This window comes from Brachionichthys hirsutus, chromosome 20 (assembly GCF_040956055.1).
Source record: "Brachionichthys hirsutus isolate HB-005 chromosome 20, CSIRO-AGI_Bhir_v1, whole genome shotgun sequence".
In the NCBI taxonomy this organism is placed as follows: domain Eukaryota; kingdom Metazoa; phylum Chordata; class Actinopteri; order Lophiiformes; family Brachionichthyidae; genus Brachionichthys; species Brachionichthys hirsutus.
Genome location: NC_090916.1, coordinates 1268654 through 1291769, shown reverse-complemented (window position 1 = coordinate 1291769; position 23116 = coordinate 1268654). Strand labels below are relative to the sequence as shown.

The 23116-nt window shown below is 43.3% G+C and overlaps 1 protein-coding gene across 1 annotated transcript in view; it reads right to left on the bottom strand.

The window, feature by feature from the left end:
* Window positions 1-23116, bottom strand: part of stxbp5a (syntaxin binding protein 5a (tomosyn)) — a 76118-nt gene that overhangs the window by 39374 nt on the left and 13628 nt on the right. The window contains exons 3-4 of the mRNA XM_068753566.1: window positions 8910-8991; window positions 5439-5539 (exon numbers count right to left, since the gene is read on the bottom strand). Of these exons, the coding sequence (XP_068609667.1) occupies window positions 5439-5539; window positions 8910-8991 (183 nt within the window). The remainder of the gene's footprint in view (window positions 1-5438; window positions 5540-8909; window positions 8992-23116) is intronic.

Genomic DNA, 23116 nt, shown 5'->3' with positions numbered 1-23116 from the left:
ATAAAGATTACAGCCATTTTAGAGAATGCCATTATTTACAGGAATGAACTGTAAACACAACTGTCAACATCAGAGCATCATGGGAATGTGAAAAAAGGTTCCATTTAATGACTTTAAAAAGAAAGATAAGTTTTAAAGTGCATGACTACAATTTAAAAATAAGTTAATGTTATGTAAAGCATAGCGTCAAATTACAACAAGGGTTATTCCACGGAACATTTCAAGAAGCGCAGTTCTAGACTGTATACATGAATAAAAGAATGATGGTGGGAATATTATTAGCAAAGCTCATTATGATGGTTGATCATGTATAAATATAATGCTAATATTCTGCACATAAATCAAAAAAGTACTTGCATTCCTCTGCTTTCATGTTGATGCAATAGGTTTGTATAAAAGGATCAAAACACAGTGCAGTTGGATCTTAAAGGAGACAAGTTGGTAGTGAGTGAAAATGTTGATTTGGATAAAGACAATGACCGAACGCTTAATAAAAAGTAACTACGATATTGAAATACATTTCTGCACTATTGCAAGCACACACACACGCACACACATACAGACACAGAAACACTCTCTAAACAAACAAACAAAAAGGTTTGTAACAATCAATCCAAGCCTGTGCCTTAATCACATTTAAAACAATATAGACATCAATTCATCTTCCTGATGACTCTAAGTAGTCGATATGGTTTTCCCATAGTTTGAAGGTTAAATTGGAATGATGAGGAAAGAGAGTTAAAAAAAAAACTGGGAATAATCTTAAATCAGCAGCTCAGCATCAGTAATCAGTGCACTAATAATTTTAGTTATTTAGTTACTCAAGTCACTTCAGTGTCAGTAAGATGACCAGTTTAGAAGAGGATTTTCAGCATGTTTTATAATATATATATTAGAGGACGGATGTGTTTCTCTCTGCTCCTGCCCCCATCTGCCTTCCGACATTTTTTTTGGACCCGCTGCCTGCTGCGCTCATGTCAACTAAAATCATGGAACTGATTAGGTCTCTTAGGACAGTGCGATTGATCATATTTTCCATTGAAGAAAGGCAACCCGGGTGAGTCGATCGGCCCAAATGGGACCCTCGCGGCAGGACCATCGACGCCTGGGATAAATGGACAGTTGTCTGCCTCGCGGTCCAATCTGTAGAGGACATGGAAGATATTTGGCTATTTGGCTTATTGGTGGCTGGACATCTGCTAATTGGGATAGGAGTTGCGCTGGTGTACCGGAAAGTCTCCAAGAAGGCGGCTTTCAAAGTTCTTGGTAAATTGACCATGTATCTAAAGGTGCTTTTCGGGGATTTGGGTGACCGTGTGGTGGCCCGAATCAAGGACCTGAGCCGTTAGCTCAGGGATCAATCCGCGGAGGAACGGCAAAGAATGGATACCATCTTACGCCAGCAGGTAGAACTGTATTGGCAGATCTCTGGACTTGGCACAGGCTTGGAGGAACTGAAGTCTCGCCTTGGCTCCTGAAATAAAGAATAACTAAGGATCAACTGCCTATTTCAGTCATGCAAAATTAGTTTGTTTTGGCTGAATATTGGAAAAATGTTCTGCTCCCCAGTCTCCCTCCGCCCTTTCCCCCTCTGAGAGAGTTCACCTCGCAGCTGGCCCTATCTGTTTCTGTAACCATAACATCTTCACCAAGGACAGGTTACCGTGTTCTGTGGCTCTTACTGGACTCAACACACAAGAACTGCACACACACCCCTCTCTGGCTCATCTGTTCTTGTTCCTTTGCCCTCTGGACTGCTCAGTGGTCCCAGCTTCCCAGGACTGGCCTGGATCCTTATCATCTTGAGAAACAATCCTCGCACATTCCCAGTGCAGCATTGTCATTCCAATATATGTGTGTTTAATGTGTACTAAATGTGCTTGTAACTACTCTCTGTAATTTCCCCATAGCAGCCTATTAGTGTGCATGTGCCTGAATTTCGCTTTAGGATTAATAAATTAAATTAATAAAAGACAGTTGGAATCAAACTTGAAATTCGGGCTATTTAAAAGTTTAATAGTGAGTTACTCCAGGAGAAAGGAAATCTAAAACCCTTGAAACTCAGCAAGTAACATGGAGTTTAGGTCTGTTTTGTTTTTATGTGCACATTTGCATGCATATATGTGGGTGACGCTGACTCAAACCCCTTATTATCTTCCATCATATCATCCTTCACTGATGGCAGCATCTACAGCGCATTCCTGTGAGGCCAAGAGGTGAAGCGAGCGTCCTACGCCACAATGACTCGGCAGGATTTGTACTGCACTCCCTCCATTCCCACACTCCTACCCACATACTGACTCACTGCTCTCTGGCTGAGACCCAGTCTGTCTCAACTCCTCCACATCTCCCTTCTCTGCTTTCTCCCAGTGATCAAATGTGAATGGATGCTGATGCCTGAGAGCGTTCCACCACACTGCCTTCACCCATCAACTCAAATCCTGATCAGGGCTAGAACGTAGAGAAAGAAGGGGAGAAGGGATCTGATCTGTTTGCATTGGAATGGGCACTCAGGTGCCAGAATGCCTAAGAAATCTTAAATGGGGCCTATTTCAAAATTAACTTTTACATACAATGAATGTGGATGCATGAGCATCTTGTGCACGTTTTCGTATTGTGACGTCACAGCAAGTTAGATTTCTTCCAGAAGCGTTTCTGTACTTGATTATAGAACTACACAAACTACGCAGGATTGACTGGATGGTTAATTTAGCTGTTTTGGGGTTGATAATGGCCCAAACCCACCAAATCAGAAGTGTAGAAACATGGGAAAAGAAAAAAATCCCCTTTAATGGTAATGCACCGGTACTGTATGCAGCGAGAGCATTTGGGGATTTTTCTCTGTTGCGCCCGGTTTGGGGGATGTCACAGCAGATCTATTTGTAAGGCTGTCCTTTTGTTGATGGCGGAAATGGCTGTTTTGTCCTTTACACCCTGACGAGCTTAAGTCAAGCTTTGAACAAACAGTCAATGAGGGGAAACTAAGGGAGCAAAGACAAATGTTAGACAGGATAGAGTGGCAGTCGGTGACTTTAATTGGTTTTACAAATCCCTCCAATTCATTCCTGCAACACCGCTGTATTAAAAACATCCATCTTTACCGTGTCTTGGCTTCACCTCAGCAGCCATTATTATCGCCAGAAGACACTAAACAGTGCTACTGTTGAAAAGACATTTGGAAACGCAACCCAATTTACACTTGTAAACATCTTTAAAAGATGTAAATATAAATGTAAAAAAAAGACAGATGCATATTTGTTGCTTTTGGATTCAGATGAATGTTTGAGAGGAGAGTTGAAATGAGATGGACCCAACAAGACCCTGATGATCCTATTAACGATAAAAACTGCTCCTTCAGGGTAGTTATTACTATCATAACTCAGGACGACCACGGAGCTCTGTATCAGTTCGCAGAAATGGAAAATTGAGTCTGATCTGCAAATGCTTGGACATAATTCAAAAGCCAATGTGAGACACAATTGCCTATTACTCGAAGCATTAGACGTGTATTGCCTCAATAAAGAATCAAAGAAGAAAAGAAATTGTGGCTAATTTTTCTGCGCTAAAGTGAATTAGCATTTTCATAGCACATTTGTCAGAAATAATTGCATTGAAAAGCATTAAATAGGACATTCCAGTAAAATAAATCAGCATGGGAAACATAAAAAAGCACCAAATCAAGATGATGCCATGATTCATGGCACAATGTTGTTACTGTTATGTAACAGATAAACATACATGGTACAATTTATATATAAAACCTCTAAAATGTTACATTTCAATTTGATTTGATTGCAAAACTAATTCCCCTCCATTGCTGAAAACATTGTGAAACATTTTCAGGTTTTTGATAAATAAATTAAAAAAACAAAAAACACCCAGTATTTTGAATAGTATGACCAAAACAAAGTTGGGTTTCAGAAGCATGTACTGAGTCTCCATCCAATCAATTCTTATCATTTTCCTTTGTGTGTGTTTTGTGGAGAACAAACACATAACAAACAAACAAACTTCAAGCTGACCTCATCTGTGTGTCTTTAGGGTGGAGGAGGAAATCAGACAACCAATAGAAAATTGAAACTTATTTTTGTTATTAACTTAAGTGATTCCAAGTGGTCATATTTGTACATAGAAATGTGACCGATACTCGGAGATCTAATACTAGCATTAACTTATGAGCCTCAAGTCTTTTAGCATCTTTTCTATTTTAATGGAATGAGATGAAGGAAAGAGGAGAGCGCCCCTCGAGCTTTAGTTCTGTCTCTCTTTCCCATTCAATTCCATGGCAAACCCCTTCTAATCACCCGCTAATGGTTTTGTCACAAACGTTTACAGCTCCTCCTTCGCATCCCATCACCTTACTGAGATGCACCAGTCTGCGCTCCTTTCCGTTGCTATGCCTCGAGGTCACCCATTGGACAGCGGTGCTTACTAAATGTCAGAGGCAGTCGAGCGCCACCACAAGAATACAACACAACCTGCTGCCGGCCACCTGTCCATCACTTCAGTGCTGTCGCAGATCATAGGGCCTGACATTGAACTCGTTCCACACTTTTCCCTGTGACAGATCACTGGACTGTTGACATGATTGACTCTGATGGGTAACCATGGCACGCATGATTAGAGGAGACAGTGGACACCAACTTCCTGGAGGTAAGGTGATTCCACAGACGACTCATCTTGCATCTCAGTACTTTGACAACATTGGCAGAAGAAGAAAAAAACTTAGTTTTGGAAGGATGCTTTCATGGTTGTTTTGCATGCTATGTTTGTAAAGCCTTCATTCTTTGTGCGTACCCACTGGATCATATCCCATACAACTGGCAGAAGTAGTAAAGCAAAATCCCAAATATGTTTTTTTTTTTTAAATACATTGTTTCACCCCTTCTAACATCTCTACTAGTTGAAGCAGCAGACTCCCCTGAATCTCTGCAAAGTTACTTCAAATTGTATGCTTTTAAACCGGATAGGACAAATATCAAGAACAATTTATAGATGATCAACTAAAATTAGTGGTTCCTAAAAGAACATTGAATCTAAGCTTCCTTCAGCCTCTTCAGCTGGCTTCGTCTGAGAAAGGCATCAGATAAATGAGATGGATTTTAACATACAAAGAGCCAGTGTGTGTTTTTGTTGCTTGTGTATTTGTCGAGCATGTGAATGTGTTTTTAGTGTGTAACCACTCTGGTATAATCCTCAGATGTTCAACCCTGTGACCCTCTAATGGAGAGACCTGGTATAGGCAGAGCAAATTACCCAAACAACAAGTCTTTAGTTCAAGACCAGAGAGGGAGAACATCAGCCTCTGCCTCTCTGTCACATCTTTTGCCCCGTGCACAGTTTTGAATGCGCGCAGACACATTTGAAAAATGTACATTGATGAAAAGGAGTACGTTGATGAGATGGTCGGCTCACGGTCTTTAACGTTCGGAGTCTACCTTTCTTTGTTGAACTTGAGGGAGTGTAGGATGGCTGGTCTCTTCTGCCTCAGATTCCACAGGTGAACGCTGTCATCAGACAGAGCGCTCACCAGCGCACCCTGTCACAAAAACATACAGGAAAGAAGAAGTAAGAGGGTAACTTCCCCAAAATACATGTAGCTTATGATAGTTGTCCTCTGAATACACCTAGAAGCTGCACTCTCTATGTGAGGTCAAAATGATGCCAGAGGCTACCCATGGTTTTCACACCATCAACCTTTTGGAGGACAACTCCTGTATTTCCTGAGCTGCACTAAATATGCACTCCCTTAATAGTACTTTAGTATTTTACTGGTAAAGTAGTATCTACAAAGGCTAAATAGTGATGATCAGGTAAAGAAATGAACTCTTAACCTCCTGGCACCTGGTGTCCACATATGTGGACATTGGGTGTGAGGTTGTCCAGACCCCCCATACCAAATTCTGGCACCAAATAAAGAGTTTCGCAGATCATTCTTCAATTGTGACTATTTGTTCTATCAAAAGTCAAATTAAATGTTCTTAATGTTGCCATCATTTTTCTCAGTACCTATGTAATGACTAAATAATATTATATTAATAATATATTTATATAATATATTGAAGATAATAATAATAGTTTTACACTCCTTAGATCTCAATCACCCCAAATAGCCAAGAGAAATTAAAGACGCATGCCATGCAAGAGTTCAGGACTCAGGAGGTTAATGTTTATAGGTAATCATTATTGCACTTCAGTACTGTTTCAATGGCGGTGAATTTCAGATCTTGAACGTAAGCTGAACTGTACTTTATAATTATATATAAGTTAAACTTGCATTAACAAAATTATGTCACATAATGAAAAACAGACATCTTTACTTAAAAACAAATCAGTCAATTTTAAGATCAGAACTGATTGGGATATTTATTGTCAATCAATTAAGTAATATTTGGTGAAAATGCACTTACAATTAGTGCATTTGTGTGGAAATGCTGAGAGTTTAAGTAAAACTTTATTTTTGTGTGGCCCTGAGGGTTTGTTTGAGCTGCTGAGTCACAGTCGCGCAGCTGCTGACACACACACAGACACAGTTTTCAAATTGTCAATCAACAAAATGCTAAAGAACTGCTATTGTGGCCTCTAGGTGTGCTGCTGGGGGTTGTTTATTACGGCATCCAGACAGAACTGCCGATGTTAGCTGAACTGCCTGGTAATTGGTGAGTTGTAGATACAATCTGGCATGTTAAACACTTTCAACACACTTTCAATGCTTTTGCCGGTATACACTCACACAATATCCTTATGCAGCAGAAAGCATAAGAGCATGAGAAAAAAATAATATGTACTCAGTATTTTTTGTTGAAACTACAGCTACTACCGCTTTTGAGTCTTCGTGCTTTCAAGACAGAAGCGATGAATATTGAGACACTGCTAAGAATAGGGGTGTGGGCCGACGGATACCAAGGGACCTTGGTAAAATGACTCTCCTCAATGATTCTACACTTTGTACAGGTGGTGTGTCAGAGATTACATCTATCAATCCATCTTCCACCGCTTATCCGGGGCCGGGTCTCGGAGGCAGCAGTCTCAACAGGGACTTCCCTCTTTCCAGTCACGTGCTCCAGCTCTTCTAGGTGGATCCCGAGGCTTTCCCAGGCCAGCCGAGAGACATAGTCTCTCCAGCATGTCCTAGGTCTTCCCCGAGGACTACTTCCAGATGGACATGCACGGAATACCTCTCCAGAGAGACATCCAGGGGGCAACCAAAATAGATGCCCCAGCCACCTCAACTGACTCCGCTCGATGTGGAGGAGCAGTGGCTCTACTCCGGGTTCCTCCCTGGTGAATGAGCTACCCAGCCACCCTGCAGAGGAAATTCATTTTGACCGCTTGTAATCGCGGAATCTTGTCCTTTTGGTCATAACCCAAAGCTCATGGCCATAGGTGAGAATCGGAACGTAGATTGATCTGTAAATCGAGAGCTTTGCCTTTTAGCTATGCTCTTTTCCTTCTTCACCACGACAGACCGATACAATGACTGCATTACTGCAGCCGCTGACCCAATCCATCCGTCAATCTTACGCACCATCTTTCCTTCACTCGTGAACAAGACCCCAAGACACTTGAACTACACTTGGGACAAAGATTCCCCACTGACCCGGAGAGGACAAACCACACTTTTCCGGTCGAGAACCATGGCCTCGGATTTGGAGGTGCTGATCCTCAACCCACTCGACTGCAAACAGCCCCAGTACATGCTGGAGGTCCAAGCTCAACGAAGTCAAAAAGACTAAATTCTCTGCAAAAAGCAGATATGAAATCATGTCGTCCCCAAACCAGACCCTCTCCTGCCCCTGGCTGCACCTAGATATTCTGTCCATAAAGATTATGAGCAGGACCAGTCATAAAGGACAGCCCTGCCGGAGTCCAACACGCACCTGGAACAGGTTTGACTTACTGCCGGCAATGCGACAAAACTCTGATTTCAATAATACAGGCACCAGACAGCAAAGGGCCCCGCAATCCGTACTCCCGAAGCACGCCCCACAAGATACTACAAGGGACGTGGTCAAACACCTTCTCCAAATCTACAAAACACATGTGAACTGGCTGGGCAAAATCCCATGAACCCTCGAGCACCTGATGGAGGGTGTAGAGTTGGTCCAATGCTGCATGACTGGGATGAAAACTGTATTGTTCTTCCAGCATCCAAGATTTAACTATCGATCTAATCCTCCTCTCCAGCACCCTGGAGTAGACTTTTCCCAGGAGGCTGAGAACCGTGATCCCACTGTAGTTGGAGCTAACCATCCGGCCCCCATTCTTGAAAATGGGAACCACCACCCCAGTCTGCCACACTCTCCCTGACTGCCATGCGATATTACAGAGACATGTCAAACAAGACAATCCCTGCACATCCAGAGACTTAAGATGCTCAGGGCAAATGTCACCCCCCCTTCCTCTATAGAAGGCATGGTAACAGGATTGAGGAGATACTTGAAGTATTCTTTCCACTGCCTGACAATATCCCCAGTCGAGGTCAGCAACTTTCAGCTTTCACTTTAAACAGCATTGGCGGTTCACTGCTTTCCACTCTTGAGACGCCGGACGGGCCCAGGTTTTTGCCTCCATAACCACTTGGGCCACAGTATATTTGGTCTGCCGGTACCTCATAGACCATCTGTGTGAACACAAATCTGACTGGCACCAAATATTTCCTGAATACAAAATAAGTAAAAACAGGATATTCTTTCTCATGTCTGGGGTACCTGTTGAGGCCAGGGGCATCTGCTTTTGGTCAACTTTGAATACGTGTATTTTGTATAATATGTGACCTTTAACAGTTTTCTCAGCAACTCTATTCCCTATGGTTTCCATTTTCTTTGTAAGACAGAACTCTGACTGTTGAGTACAGATGCGTCGCTGGAGTAATAAAGAAGCATGCTGACTATTTTGAGGATGCCTACCTCATTGATGAGAAACTGTAGCTGGATGACGGCTGCTCCACTCTCATGCTGACAGTAACATTCCACACCCGGACGGCCAAACCTGAACATTTTTCTGTCAAGGAGTATACCTCGTCACCATTCATTCTAATCAATTCAATTCAATTTTATTTCTATAGTGCCAGATCATAACAGAAAGTTATGATCTGGCAGGGAAAGACCTGTGGGGAAAGACAGAACCCAAATTAACCGAAATGTTGGCACGGAAATATTGCCTGAAAAACGTTTAACAGGCAGAAACCTTGGACAGAACCCAAGACATATAATGGATGGCCATTTGTCTTGACTGGTTGGGTTGAGAAGGAGCGAGAGAGAGGGACAACGGTAGAAAGAGACAATGGCAGAGTGGGGGACAGAGACAAGGACAGGTAGAAAGAGAGTCAAAAACAAAGAGAGGGAGACAGAGTGATAGAAAGACAACGAGACCAGGAGCAGACAAAAACATAATGTATTTACACTGCATCCAGTGATTTTCAACATATACATTAGGCAGCTGAGCAAAGCAATGACTAAAGACGTGCTATATGAAACTATAAATGCTAATGCAAGAATGATCCCAGAACACAAAGTTCTCATCAGTGTCTAGAGGAAAGTCTGGATCATCAAGTTCCCAGGAGAACTGAGGAAAAAGAGGGAGAGAATAGTGAGAGCCACAGACACTAACCCAGCAACCTCCAGTGACTCAGAGATCTGTGGGCGGAGTTAACTCTCAAATCGAGTTTCAATAGGTGCTGGAGTAGTGGGCCTGGCATGCATGAAACCTCCACCTAAGAAAGGGGTAGCCATCCCGGGCCCAACAACGGCAGCACGAGCCCCCCAGATCATCCCAAGCCACCACAGCACCCGAGAACGACCCCCCCGGGGCCCCACATGCAGAAGAACCAGACCAGGGCCCGGGAGCGACAGTCACCAACACAGCCGACGAAACCAAGGCCAGTGCAGCGGCACGGGGCACAGCGGGCCAGCCCGGCGTCCCACCAGCACCCAACACCTCACCCACCACCCATCACATGCCCCCCCGCCACCAACACCCCCACATATGGTGTTCATAATTATTCAGATACAAAATGTCTGTATAGTATATATATATAAGGACTAAATGAAAAACAAAGACAGTGCAGCATTGGCAGCATTGGAGCCAAAGAGGAAAACAATTTAAATTTATGGAAAATGAATCAGCAGAGAAGAGGTGAATATTATGTGAGCAGATGATAAAATAATAGCAGGGCACGAGGGGGAGAGAGAGCGTGAGGATACAGAGCCTGGCAGCTCAGATAAAAGATGCAGAGAAAGAAAGAGCAGGCGGACAGAGGTGAAAGAATGCAGGCTGGAAAACAGAGAGAAGCGGCGGAAGGAGAGAAGATTGACACTGAATAACAAGCGTGTCTTCCTGGGAAGAGTAAGTGGGTGAACGTCCTGATTATAGCCATTCATTCTTCCTGTGACTCTTAGGGGAGGGAATTTTTCATACAGGGGGCACCACATAGAAGTGCAACACCCTGAGGATGGCACTACTGCTCATTAGTGTGTGTGTGTGTGTGTGTGTGTGTGTGTGTGTGTGTGTGTAAGTGAGATGGTGACCAGTGACAATAAATTGCTTTCAGAGGCACTGGGTTAAAAGTCTGTTTGGACCGTATAATGACAGACCTAATAATCCAACATTTCCTTCCAGCATCGAGAGAGAAAATAGACAAAAGCCCTGAGGTAAGAGACGTTTTCCTTTTAGCAACCATTAACAAAAGAAAGAGCATCACATATTGGTAATGGCATCGGTAGCAGCACCAACAACACAGAGGAGGCAGACCCCATCTGATAATCTAATTCACGCACTAATAATCAAGTCCTCGTCTCCCACAGCGCAAACTGTGCCTTCAGCACCCAGGGAGGCACCAGCATGATTTATTAGGGTGTAATGCATGCAATCATTCCTGAGGTGTGTTGTGACCGTCCACATTAATAAAGCCACCACAGATTCAGTACCCAAACCTCCAACTCATATATAGTGCCTTTCTATGGACAGACTATGGACACAACAGAAACAGTAAAGGGATGATCAGTGCTTTGCTTTAAAGATTTTGATTTTTCGCTTTAACAATAGGATCGCATAATATATATTTGTCAATTGCAATATCCCAAGCAAGTGAAAATACATCATTTTAGCTGTTTGCTCAATAGGAACATTTCCTTAAACTTAAATAACTCCACTTTGACAAAGTAATTCCCAATTTCTATCTGCCATCTGCAGTGAGACTTTCCTGTGCAGGGTAACGGTGGCACCGAACCCTGCTTATACTGGGCGAGAGGCAGGGTGCATCCTGGTCAAGGCAGTTCATCGTCAGGGACAACACGTCAGGCGGATTTATACAGACCACCTTTATTACAATTGAAAACAGTGATGAAAATACGCCACGCCATAGCGGATCGGGGCTCGGTATCGGTTCAAAATCAGATGACTCGAACTCGGCCCATCACTGCTCCCTTTGCCATCCTCAAACTCTGCATGTCGAAGTCTCCTCCGACACCACATAAAAAACATCGTACGAGAAAATGCAACAAAGCAAACGACTATCATGCAATTATTTTTTTCCTCTTTACAATGTAGACATTTATTTCCCAGTACCAGTAAATGTGATTCTCTCAAAATCTCAAGTTATTTCCTCCCTGCTGTCACACTGACACAACACTGGTTCTGTATTCGCAAATTATCTAACTTCATCATTTTATCAAGGGCGGCGCAGTGGTGCAGTGGTAAGCGCTGTTGCCTCGCAGCGAGGTGGTCGCAGGTTCATCTCCGACTTGTGGCCATTCTGTGAGGAGTTTGCGTGTTCTCCCCGTGTTCTCCCCGTGTCCTTTCTCTCCGGGTTCTCCGGCTTCCTCCCACCACCAAAACCGTGCTGCCTATTAAATTGCCCGTAGGTGTGAGTGTGTGTGTGTGGCTGGTTGTCTGGCTCTGTGTTGCCCTGCGATGAACAGGCGGCTTGTCCAGGGTGTACCCCACCTGTCGCCCATTGACTGCTGAGATTGGCTCCAGCTTGGCCCACGGCCCGATGACAGAATAAGCGGTTGGATAATGGATGAATGAATCATTATTTTATCAGTCCTATCAAAGTCTCCAGGCTCAGCAAAGTCATCAGCCACCATCACCACAAGTGCCAGGACTTCATGAAGGAGATATCTTAATGCTACTCAGGACAAATGCCTTTCGATCACCATAACCCTGTCGGGTCCAAATCCAGAATTTGACTACTTATGGCTGTTGCAATAAACAATTATCTTTACTTCATTAAATAGTCTCTCCTGAAAGAATCCATGGTTTGTGTTCCAGTTCTGTCCAAAAGCTATTTAGCATCATTTGTCTGTATAAACTTCATCCATGCAACAACAAATGTATGAGGTCTGCCATAATAGCTTGGACCCCATGACAGTTCTTTTTGAGTGAGATGGACCATACTAATTGAAAATGCTCTCGTCATGTTGCCTGGCAACAGAATCTCACAAGTTGTAACAGAGAGAAGGAAGACTTGCGGGTTGTGCTTCTTTAAAGTGCATAGAGTGCCTTTGAAGAGGCAGCCATCTCACAAGAACATTTTAATGAAGCGCTCATATACACAAACATAAAAAGAACAATCAATCAATCTTAATGTCGTGTATGATAGCTTCTACATTTATTGTTGAATAGCTACAGCAAAGGCAGCTATTGTTGCGTTCGAGTGAGTTTCCTGTAGAATACACGTTTCCTCTGGTCAGGCACCATCTATGTCTGGATTTCGTGCCAGAGAGGGAAAAAACATGACTTCAATTTCTTCAGTTTGGTTGTTTTTACATCATTGGTTTTTGAAACGGTATAACATTTACAACATTTCCCCAGGATCAATTAAAAAAATGCAGAGAACTAACAGATATGGTATGGATACTGTGCATGTGCAGAGGAAGTGATTAAAAATGTTTCATCCTGCTTTGCAAAGGAGACAGTGTTTGGAATAAAACGTAACGACGTCCTACTTGTGGCCACAATTTAATCAAGTCAGTTTAATGAAGTCATATGAATCTGCTGAACAAAAATTCCATCCAGGTCTCCTGAATATTACAGATGCCAATAAACATCCAATAATATCTGTACCTTTAACGAAACGTGAAATGACATACAACGCTTCACAAGAAAACCTACACATCTCAGATGGCATTGTCACCGTTTTCTGCAGTAATTTAACAAGCGCAACCTAAGTTACTCCACAGTGCCTCTGCTCGACCCACATGGGACTGACTCGGGAGGAGGCGGGGTACACCTTGGACAAGCCGCCAGCTCATCGCAGGGCCTCTCGCCATTCTGGATTGACCGAAAGCCGGACATATTGACAACAGGCAGAGAAAGGAGCAAGAAAAGACAGGAAAACAGAGGAAGACTGAGCGAAAGCCGAAACTGGGTCAGCTTCCTGTCTTGTCAAGTACGAAGAAAGATATTCTGGAATTCAAAGCTGACTTTTATGCACTCACCAAACATAATATGATATACTGTGTAAAATAGTGGGAATGTAATGTAATCATTTTAAAATAATTGTTGGGCTGCCCTAGACCTGCTTTTTGTGTATATAAGCAAGCGTGATTAAGTTGAAACCTACGACACAGCCCGCAATGGTTTTATTTTTGTCACCAATTCAGTTTGCATTCTGGAAGCGAGAAAACTACAACTTGTGAAACTTAAATCCTGAATTTCCACGATAAAACAACCTTTTTATCGTATGTTGTGCTACATAATGCAACAGACAAGCTCAGTGGAGAGAGCTCCGGACTCGGGTCATAGGCCTACTCAATGAAAATGAAGCCACGCTGTTGCAGACATTCTGAATGCACCTTGGGAACATCTTAGTAGAATAAGCAAGGATATTCCTGAAAATCATGAATGTACACTTCAGCATTCAAGTTGTAAACCCAGATGTACAAGTTGCTGGGTAATGAGTGACAACTCACCCTCAAACCATCACACAAGATGGCTTCTGAAGTTTTTTGATGCAAGCGTGACACGAGGACTTTTGAAGGTCATCTTTTGTTTTTCAACCTTGCCGATAAAATTTAAATCCCAATGTTAATATTTCAAATTTATACTGCATCCAAACTTTTTGAAATTAAGTTCTATAATTACTGTCATCAAAGCCATAGGCATCATTCCAAACTATGGTGAATCACTGGGCATCTGGCAAACTTTTCACAGAGAGAATTGGCTGGGAGGAGTGGGAAACAGGTTTTATGAAACCATGTTATCCAGGAATAGTCGATCTTGATAAATGTAATTAAATAGGGATGAGCCCTATTTCAAATGGAGGGTGGCTTGCTTGTTTGTCTATTTACCTCAAGTATGTCAGGCATCTCTATATTTGTCTGCCTGTGAGAAGAACAAACATTGAAATAGAGGAGAGAAGGCAGTAAGATGAAACCAGGCAGGAACTTGGGTGAATAGAAATGAGACCCTTCTCAAAAATAAAAAGAAGTGAATCAAACGAGAGATGGGGAGAATGGGTCATCGTTAAACAGCAGCGATATCACTGAAGAAGGAACAGTGAGATGGAAAATAGAGGAAGAGAGGGCTGATTAATGGGGGGTAAAGAGGGGACGAAATAAGGGAGAGGTACGGAACAGAAAGAGAACACCAGGGAACACTGAGTTGCGATGACGTTGGACCTGAAGTTACGTCAAAGCCAGTCACTCATACATCACTTTACCAAAGAGGAGGCGTGATCAAAGGGAACAGGCTGCACTGGACCCAAAGACAGCAATAAGACAAAAGGAGTAAGGAGGTGGAAAAGACAAGGAGCAGAGGAGACAAAACGTAAATACTCGTCACTGCAATTACCGGTAAATACAGAAAGGAAATAAATGTGAGCAAGAGAATTAAGAATGCCCTCAAGACTCGAAAGGAAGGAAACAGGCCAATAATAATTCTGCAGAAACAATGTTCTTCAACACAGTGACAAAGGAATCAGATGCTTGTTCGTATATTATTCAGCTCCCATTCGGAGGTGTTATCCTACAAATCATCCATAATGCCACAGCCCACTTTGACCTCAGCCTGCCTGATCGTTCCCTTGTCACTCATCTCCCGCCCTCCCTGTGTCGATCTACGGCTGTTTGCGTCAGACTTAAAGGCTGCTGAGGGAGCTGCATCTCCATTTGTTCAGGCTGTGATGCGGCCAGCACTCAGTTATTACCAGCTCTTAGCACTTAGCTCTGTGCTCCATCCTGACTGGGCACATTTGTTTTCATTCATTCATTTTTAATAAAAGCTGACTGAAATGAATAATTTAGGGGAGAAAAGCCCTAAATGCTTTTTAATGCATAAATTAATTAATAACCATGATACATTTTGTTTTGGCACAGATGTACTGTACATTTGGAAAAGTACTGCCTCAGATCAACATGGTTCAATGTTTTTTTTGTGTCTTTATAGTACTGTAGACATGGAGTTATGTCCTGTGGGTCAAACAGGGGTTCCTTCTTACAATGCTGACGTGGTTTTATTGGATTGGGTGGAAAAGCGGACATGTTCTGGACAGATAGGGTCAGTACTGTCGAGTTTTTACGCTGAGCAACACAATGGTGAGTGAAATTTGAAAATGCCTCCAACTTCAGCAAAAAATCACAATTTCCAAAAGGTTTTCAGCTGTCGCTTAGCAACAGCAGGAACAAAGACTTGTTTCTACCAAGGTGCTGATGCACAATGCCAGCTTTAAAAGCTCTCTGGACACAGGTCTTCATCTTCCAACTTTTATAGATTCACACACTGGAGCTCTAAAGGGACCCAAAGGCTTGTTCATGTTAATTTGTTTTCCATTCCCACCCTCCCAGAGCACGCTACGAGCAGCAAATACATAAATGGCAGAGAGCACGAGGGAGTCGCGAGATCCACGCTCCCTCGTGAATACGTCACACGTAGAAAATAGTGCTGTCGTGCATTCATAAAGCAAAATAAGGCAAAAAAAATACAAAAGACAGAAGGTGACCGCGCAGCTACAAGCACCCAGGAAATCCTAGTGTGGAGCAAACCAGGGATTTATTTGTTTAATGCAGGCCTTGTATAAATAATCTCTCTTGACACATTTGATTTATTATGCAGGAAAACAATTAAACTATGACGGCAAGGCTGAGCATTTGTCGCTGCCTCAGCTTCCACATCTTCACCTTTGAAAGAACCTCAGTTTTGCACACAGACATCTATTATCGCACCCAAAATTAATCCCGGTGGCATGCTTGACAAGAGCAATTTGCTGAGGTGCACAGTTCAATGTTGCAGCGAGAAGAATTCACATGAATTAGGTCTGCCCTTGGAGTTTAAATGAAGATGGCTGATGACCAGAGACCTAAAAGAAAAGTCTAACTTTACCAGCAGGCAACAAAGGCATCAGCATCTTCTTGAGCTAACTCGCTGTTCCGTGAAGATCACAGAGAAGCATAATGCTGAAACACAAATGGCTCTCCAGCCAGTTGTTACAAGCACAGCTCTATGAAGACATGCTGGCTTTAAATTAGCTGCAGCCAGAACCAGCGGAGACGAGGCAGCCACAGTGTTGATCAAGTTCAAACTGTAAACCCCCACAGGCTGTGGGGGATAATGTGGACTGTTGGTTTCTGGAACATGGTCAGGTCTTCACAGTGAGACGTGTTCATTTCGTAGGACATCATCTAATTTTAGCAGAACATCTTAGCACTGAATTTCTGTATAACAACTACGAAGCAAAAATCTTCTAGTGGCAAAAAAAAGAATGAGGGCAAGAAGGAACAGATTATGAGCGGGGGCAAGAGGTTTGGAAATTTGCTGTCTGTATGTATTGAACGTGTGAAAGAGGAGGGGGAAGGAGGAAGAGATGGTGAGATTGAAAAAGGGTAAACTATGAGGAAACAAATTTTTAGCATTAGCATTTATGGCTTGCTCAGCAGCTTACATGTTGAAAATCACTAGTCAATACAGATGAGTCTTAGGTTCTGTCCAAGGTTTTTGCTTGTTAAAAGGAAGTTCAAGTTCTGTCTTTGCCTGCAGGTCTTTCCCTGCCACTCCTGTAAAGTGCCTTGAGATGACTTTCTGTTATGATCTGGCACTATAGAAATAAAAATGAATTGAACTGAAATGTTGAGTCAGCACAGCTGCTCATGGCCCAACGCTCCTGTAGAAGCAAAGTGAGAAACAGAAGAGGCAGTTTTTGAATAAAAGAAGAAAATGGAATGTGTTCAAGTTGTTGTACAAACCAGGACGATTCTTCGCCCTGATCATCATGGATAGGAATGCAAAGCCATTGACAGTGTTTACTCCTGCTGGGGATTGGGCTACACAAGTTGGGAGGCACAACAATGTTTTTGCGAGTGATGGCAACTTCTGCTTTACAGGTGACTTTAGTAGGCCTGTTTCTCAAATGAAGAAATAGGAATTTTACTCCTGCTTACCTTTATTCCTCTCTTTTCTAGAGCAGACCGCCACTTCTCTAAATTCTCCTCTACCTGCTCTCACTGCATACCACAATGTCATCTGCAAACATCATATTCCAAGGAGCTTCCTGTCTCATCTCATCTGTTAGTCTATCCATCACCATGGCAAACAAAAAGGGGCTCAGAGCTGATCCCTGGTGCATCCCACCTCTACACTAAACTCTCCTGTTACCCCTACTGCACACTTCACTGTACTTGCTAGCCTCAACACAAACATTGCATTCTGCACAAACTCTTCCTTCAAGATAACCCCTCCTCCATTCCTCTTTCCATCCCCTCCGTTGTAAAACAACCTGAATCCTGCTCCTCAGCTTCTAGCCTTGCTTCCTTCCCACCGTGTCTCCTGGGTTTACAACGCTGATCGCGGTCGTTGTTAGCCCGGGCCTCGACCAATCCAGTATGGCTTTCTTATTTAAGGTGATTTGCATGTTCAGTTCTGGCAAAGTTTTACGCCGGATGCCATTTCTGATGCAACCCTCTGCATTTTTCTGGGCTTGGGAAAGGCTCAAGGGAGACACTGGCAATGCTACGCTAGATCCTGCTAACTGCACTACCCGTGCTACCCATGAGGCTGCATTTTCAGTGGTTTTAGCATTCCTCTTAAAAGAGGATGTTTTTCATGAAATATATAATACTGTTCATCTCATTGATTTTTTTTTCATCTCATTGAAACTATAACGTGCGGTACCATATGATACAACAAAGTACGTATAGTTGCATTAAACTTGTGATTTACAAAGGTATAATAATTTAAAAATCAACACGGTCATTAAACCCTTCCTGGAACTGTCCTCACTAAAATACAAGCCCCACCAACAAATAGTCATAGAGCTGTATATGGCTATGTTCCTCCTCCCTTCTCTCACCTGCTGGCACTCATATTAAACAAATATTTTCAAAAGGTAGGACCACGGGAGATTAGCCACTGTTGGCCCTGAACATTTTTCAATGTGCCAAAGAACACAAAGCAAAGCTCTTCTTTCAAGGACAGGTACCCAGATGCCAGCGCAGCAAGAGTCTGTATATCACCAGCCGTGCAGTCACAAGCAAACAACCGAACTCACATTTCAGAGGCGTGTGTGTGTGTGTGTGTGTAAAAAACAGGGGAGAAATTAGGATTGATCCGTCTCATAGATTAGGATGATTTTGCATCATCTATGGCAGTCCCAACCGCCGGGCCGGTCTGTGAAGCATTTGTTACGAGGCCGCACAGAAAGAATAACTAATTTATAGAATTTACGTTGTATCGATAATTAAAATGTAAATGGTGTTTTATTTCGAAAAACAACCAGATTTTCTCCAATGCAACAATCGCGCCTCTGAATCTTCTTGGTCACGTGATACATTACTCAAATAAATAAAGCTGCAAACTAGCAAAAATTAGAACAAGAATAAGCATCTTTGGAAAGCTTTTTTGCAAAGGGGAAAAGGCCAACTGAGGAGCCGGAAGAGGAGCCGACGACATCCAAGGAAATAAAAGATTATTTTAACAGACAAACCAGGAATCAGACTTAAAGCACGGGTTTATTAACAGGTGACTCAGTCACTAAGTGAGCCGATCGGCATAATATGTGGAGACAAGCTAGAAAACGAGGCAATAAGGTCTTCAAAATGCTTCGGCACATAGAGAACCCTGGATTAAAAGACAAGAACATGGAATTTTAGGAAAGAAAAAACTTCAACATGAAGGAAAGAAGAAATGATTGAGGGCCACAATAGATATTGGTGTAATATTTTTTTAATAGTTATTGCAAAGGCATAATATAAAGTTTAATGGTTAGATTATATTCCTCTTTTTTAATTTAATAACCCCCCCCCCCCCCCCCCCCCCCCCAGACCGACAGCAGGCACATGTGTTGCCCGACATGAAACCGGTCCGTGCAAGGAAAAAGGTTTTGGGGGCCGCTGATCTAGGTTATTCAAAGACACAAGAAGTCACATAAAATCTTAGAATACGTCAAATGAAAGACAGACCTGCCAGTGGACAGACGCTACAGTAAATAGAAAAATACTTCTGTATGTATACTGTAAATGACAAAAGAAATTACAAATGGTGGTACAGGCCTACAACACCAGCATCCATAGATTTATACAGGCTGAAAAATGGAGTTATCTACGGTATACAGCACTCCCTGCTAGCATGAATTTTGTTGTGTCTGCTTTAGGATTAATTAGACACACTGTTGGTGCATCGTATGGCTGTCACTATGCCAGTAACACACTTCAGACAGAAATCTTGCCAAAAGTGTCATGCAGCATCTAAAATAATAATCAGAGTGTTGTCCTGTGATTATTGATTAATGCGAGACAGAAGGCCAATATCCCCAGCACTGGACTGGAGACTGCCATTGAACACACACACACACTAAATAGTAGCACTGCTGTCCTGCAGTTTGCCAAGCATCTGCATTTTCTCTCTAATTGGATCTCCGATAGACTCATGCACACTAATGTCAGTGGGCAGCAGCTCAGTCAGAAAGGAAGGTGCCCTTCAACTGAACGTCAAAGGTTCAAGCACCTGCCATGGAGACCATCTGCGCAGTCCGCAAGAAAAAGATCGTGTTCTGCAAAGCTGAAACAACCAGTTTCAGACCTGGTAAATACACTAGACAGGCAGTAAGAGTTAAAGTGCATAAATATATTCATTTTCAAAAGGCACTGGAATGGACATCGTTCTGTTCGTCATGTATGGAAATCACTTTGCCACTGGAGGAAGGGTTATAGGGACAATGAAAGTACAAATGCTGTTTTTTTAGCACATCTCTCTCCAGTAGACATATGGTTTGTGGTGATATCTGCCTATGGTAGAATATCAAAACGTGTATGTCATGCCACAATTCTATATGAGAACACGTCCACCTACATAAGCTCCTCACACATAATAGCATAAACTGAACCGTGAACACAAGAGGAAAATGTGAAGTGATGGGGATAACAAAAGATGTATTCTCTCGCCATCCAGAACATCACAGCAAACATAAAAATCAGGCCACCTCTCATCAATGTACATCATTATGGAAGTATCAACCAGCGGGATGTATTTGACTTGGCCCTGATAAAGGTCAACAAAATCATTGGAAAATGTTAGATTATCACAAAAATCGATAGTGTTTTGATGTTATGCGTCAGCTGACTCCTCTCCATGTGGAGGAGCAGCGGCTATACTCCAAGTTCCTCCCTGGTGACTGATTTCCTCATCCGAGGTTCGACTATTGGTCTAATCCTCCTCTCCAGCACCCTGGAATAGACTTTCCTCAGGAGGCTGAGGAGCGGGGAACCACCACCCCGCTCTGCCAGTCCAGAGGCACTCTACCCAACCGCCATGCGATATTAGATCAGTGAGACTGTTCATACCCCCCCCCCCACCCCCGTCCAAGTCCCACTGTCATAACCCATGTGAGCGTTGAAATCCCCCAAAAGAACAATGGAGTCTCTAGTCGGAACAGCATCCAGTACCTCTCCCAAAGACTCCAAGATGGCCGTCCACCATGAGCCTTAGGTTCTGTCCAAGGTTTCTGCCTGTTAAAAAGGGAAGTTTGGATGATTTCCACTCCAAAAAATAAATCGACTGCTTAAATCTTCTTTGTACCACGTTCTATTTTGGACCGCTCCCAGTTATTTTAAGAAAAATATACATTTTGCAAAGATGTTCAGGAAACGGCATGAAGGAGATGTCAAGGAATCTGTAGCCCACAGGTCTCATTCAAGGTGATTCAGTCAGAGTGTTTGAGGCCCAGAGCTGTCACATCACATTAGTATCCAAATCACTATTAGCAAACAAAATGTTCACATACAAATGTAAAAATGTACTACGACTACGACTACTGTACTTTCGGCTTGTCCTGTGAGGGGTCGCCACATCAACTTTCTCCACTCCACCCTGTCCTTTGCATCATGCTTCCAAACACCAGCCACTCTCATGTCCTCCCTCACTACGTCCATGTATCTTCTTCAACCTGATCACTCCCAAGGGGAAAATAAATATTTGATAAAATAAATTTGTCTAATCTGTAAATTTTTAAATTAAATAAAATCGCTGAATCTGAATATTTCCTGTTCAAATGCATGGTGACATGTTTGTTGTGTGGCCTGCCTCTCGTCGATAGCCAGGTTAGATCCAGCAGTCCAGTTGCCCGCAAGGTGCAAACGCTTGCAATGAGACAATTATCTCATCTACAAGACAATGGATGGATTAGCAAGTGTTATCTGGATGCTAATGTTTTCAAGTCTGCAGCAGCACCAGCAAGGGTAAACATTGTCCTGCCTCGTCATGTTATCGGCAATCATCAACACACGTGTCTAATGCGAAAGCTTTGCCAAACACCGGACAAGAGGAATCATATGCCGATAGACCTCAATCGAAGCTTAATGGGGGGGGGGGGTCTAGTGTCATGAAAATATGAGGCCTACCGCACCGTGCTCATCAGTCACTCCCACTGCATGTCCGGGAGTCCGCTACAAATTAGCTGCCTCATCACTGAGATGAAAGTACGACTCCACGGGTTGGAAGGCTGTCCTTGTTGTGAGTCAGATAAAATGCAGAATAAATAATGCACTTGAAACGGTCTAGTGGCAACAGGGGTGGGGAAACAAATAGAGGGCGTGTCCCACTTCCCAGGGTTCTGACATTTCGTCCTGCTAATACGGCAGTCAAACAAACCGACGTGTGTTGGCTTCTGCTCAGACAGGGGTCTGATAACAGATGGGTCAGGAGCTAAGTGTTGCCCTTCCAATCCCCACAAGCCCGACCCACACACACACACCCCACCAGGGCTCTGAGTCACACGGCGGAGTGGCCGCGACCACATTGGCTCAACTTCACATGCAGACACGCCCACGGTGCATTTGAATCTGAATCTCATTTCTCGTCCTCCTCTTCACGTTTCTAATCTTAGATGTGATTTTGTCAGTCTGTGGTGTTTTTCAGCCATGTTCCCTTACCTCCTGTCTGCAAGCTGTGCTGCAACAAAAGACAAATTAAGAACATTCTGTAGAGTCAGTGGAGACGTGGCTCTAGATGTCTCCAGTGGTCGCATGCCCAACATGCCTTCTGACCATTCGTTCCAGTCCTGCCGAATGATTGCGAGGCAAGCAGACGTAATGCACCATCGACTTTTTGCATCTGGAAACTTTTTCACCCCAACATAATTCACATTCTCTTTTAATTAAGCAGAAAGGCACAAACAGGCCCTTAGTCAGCCCCGTTCCACACAGACACACACACATGTGCATGACATAAGCAGACAAACACACTGAAGCATAGTGCTACTGCACATCACACGCCAACAGGCTGAGAGCCGAAGTATGGGGAGGGAAGGGCGGGGGGGGGCATGACAGCCTTGTGGTGGGGTATTAAAGCCTGACTCATCACGTCATACAAACACGTGTGTCTTCCCCCCACAGGAGCTCAGCGTGGCAGCGTACTGCAGGGCAACCCACAGAGGAGCAACAGGAGCACCAAATATCATCGCAGCAACCAGCAGGACACAGGAAGGCCAGGAACGTCAGGATTCCGGCCCTGCCGAGCACAGGGCAGCAATCACAGCCTCAGCCGGATCACGTCAGTCAGGAAGGACACCGGCTTTATTCAAGCCAAGTCCATTACAAAATGTCATCTCTTTAGGCTGGCAGCGGCGAGGCTTAAGTCGCTAAGCGGATATTTTAGAGTCCTCTCCCCTCAGGATAACATTTGTTTG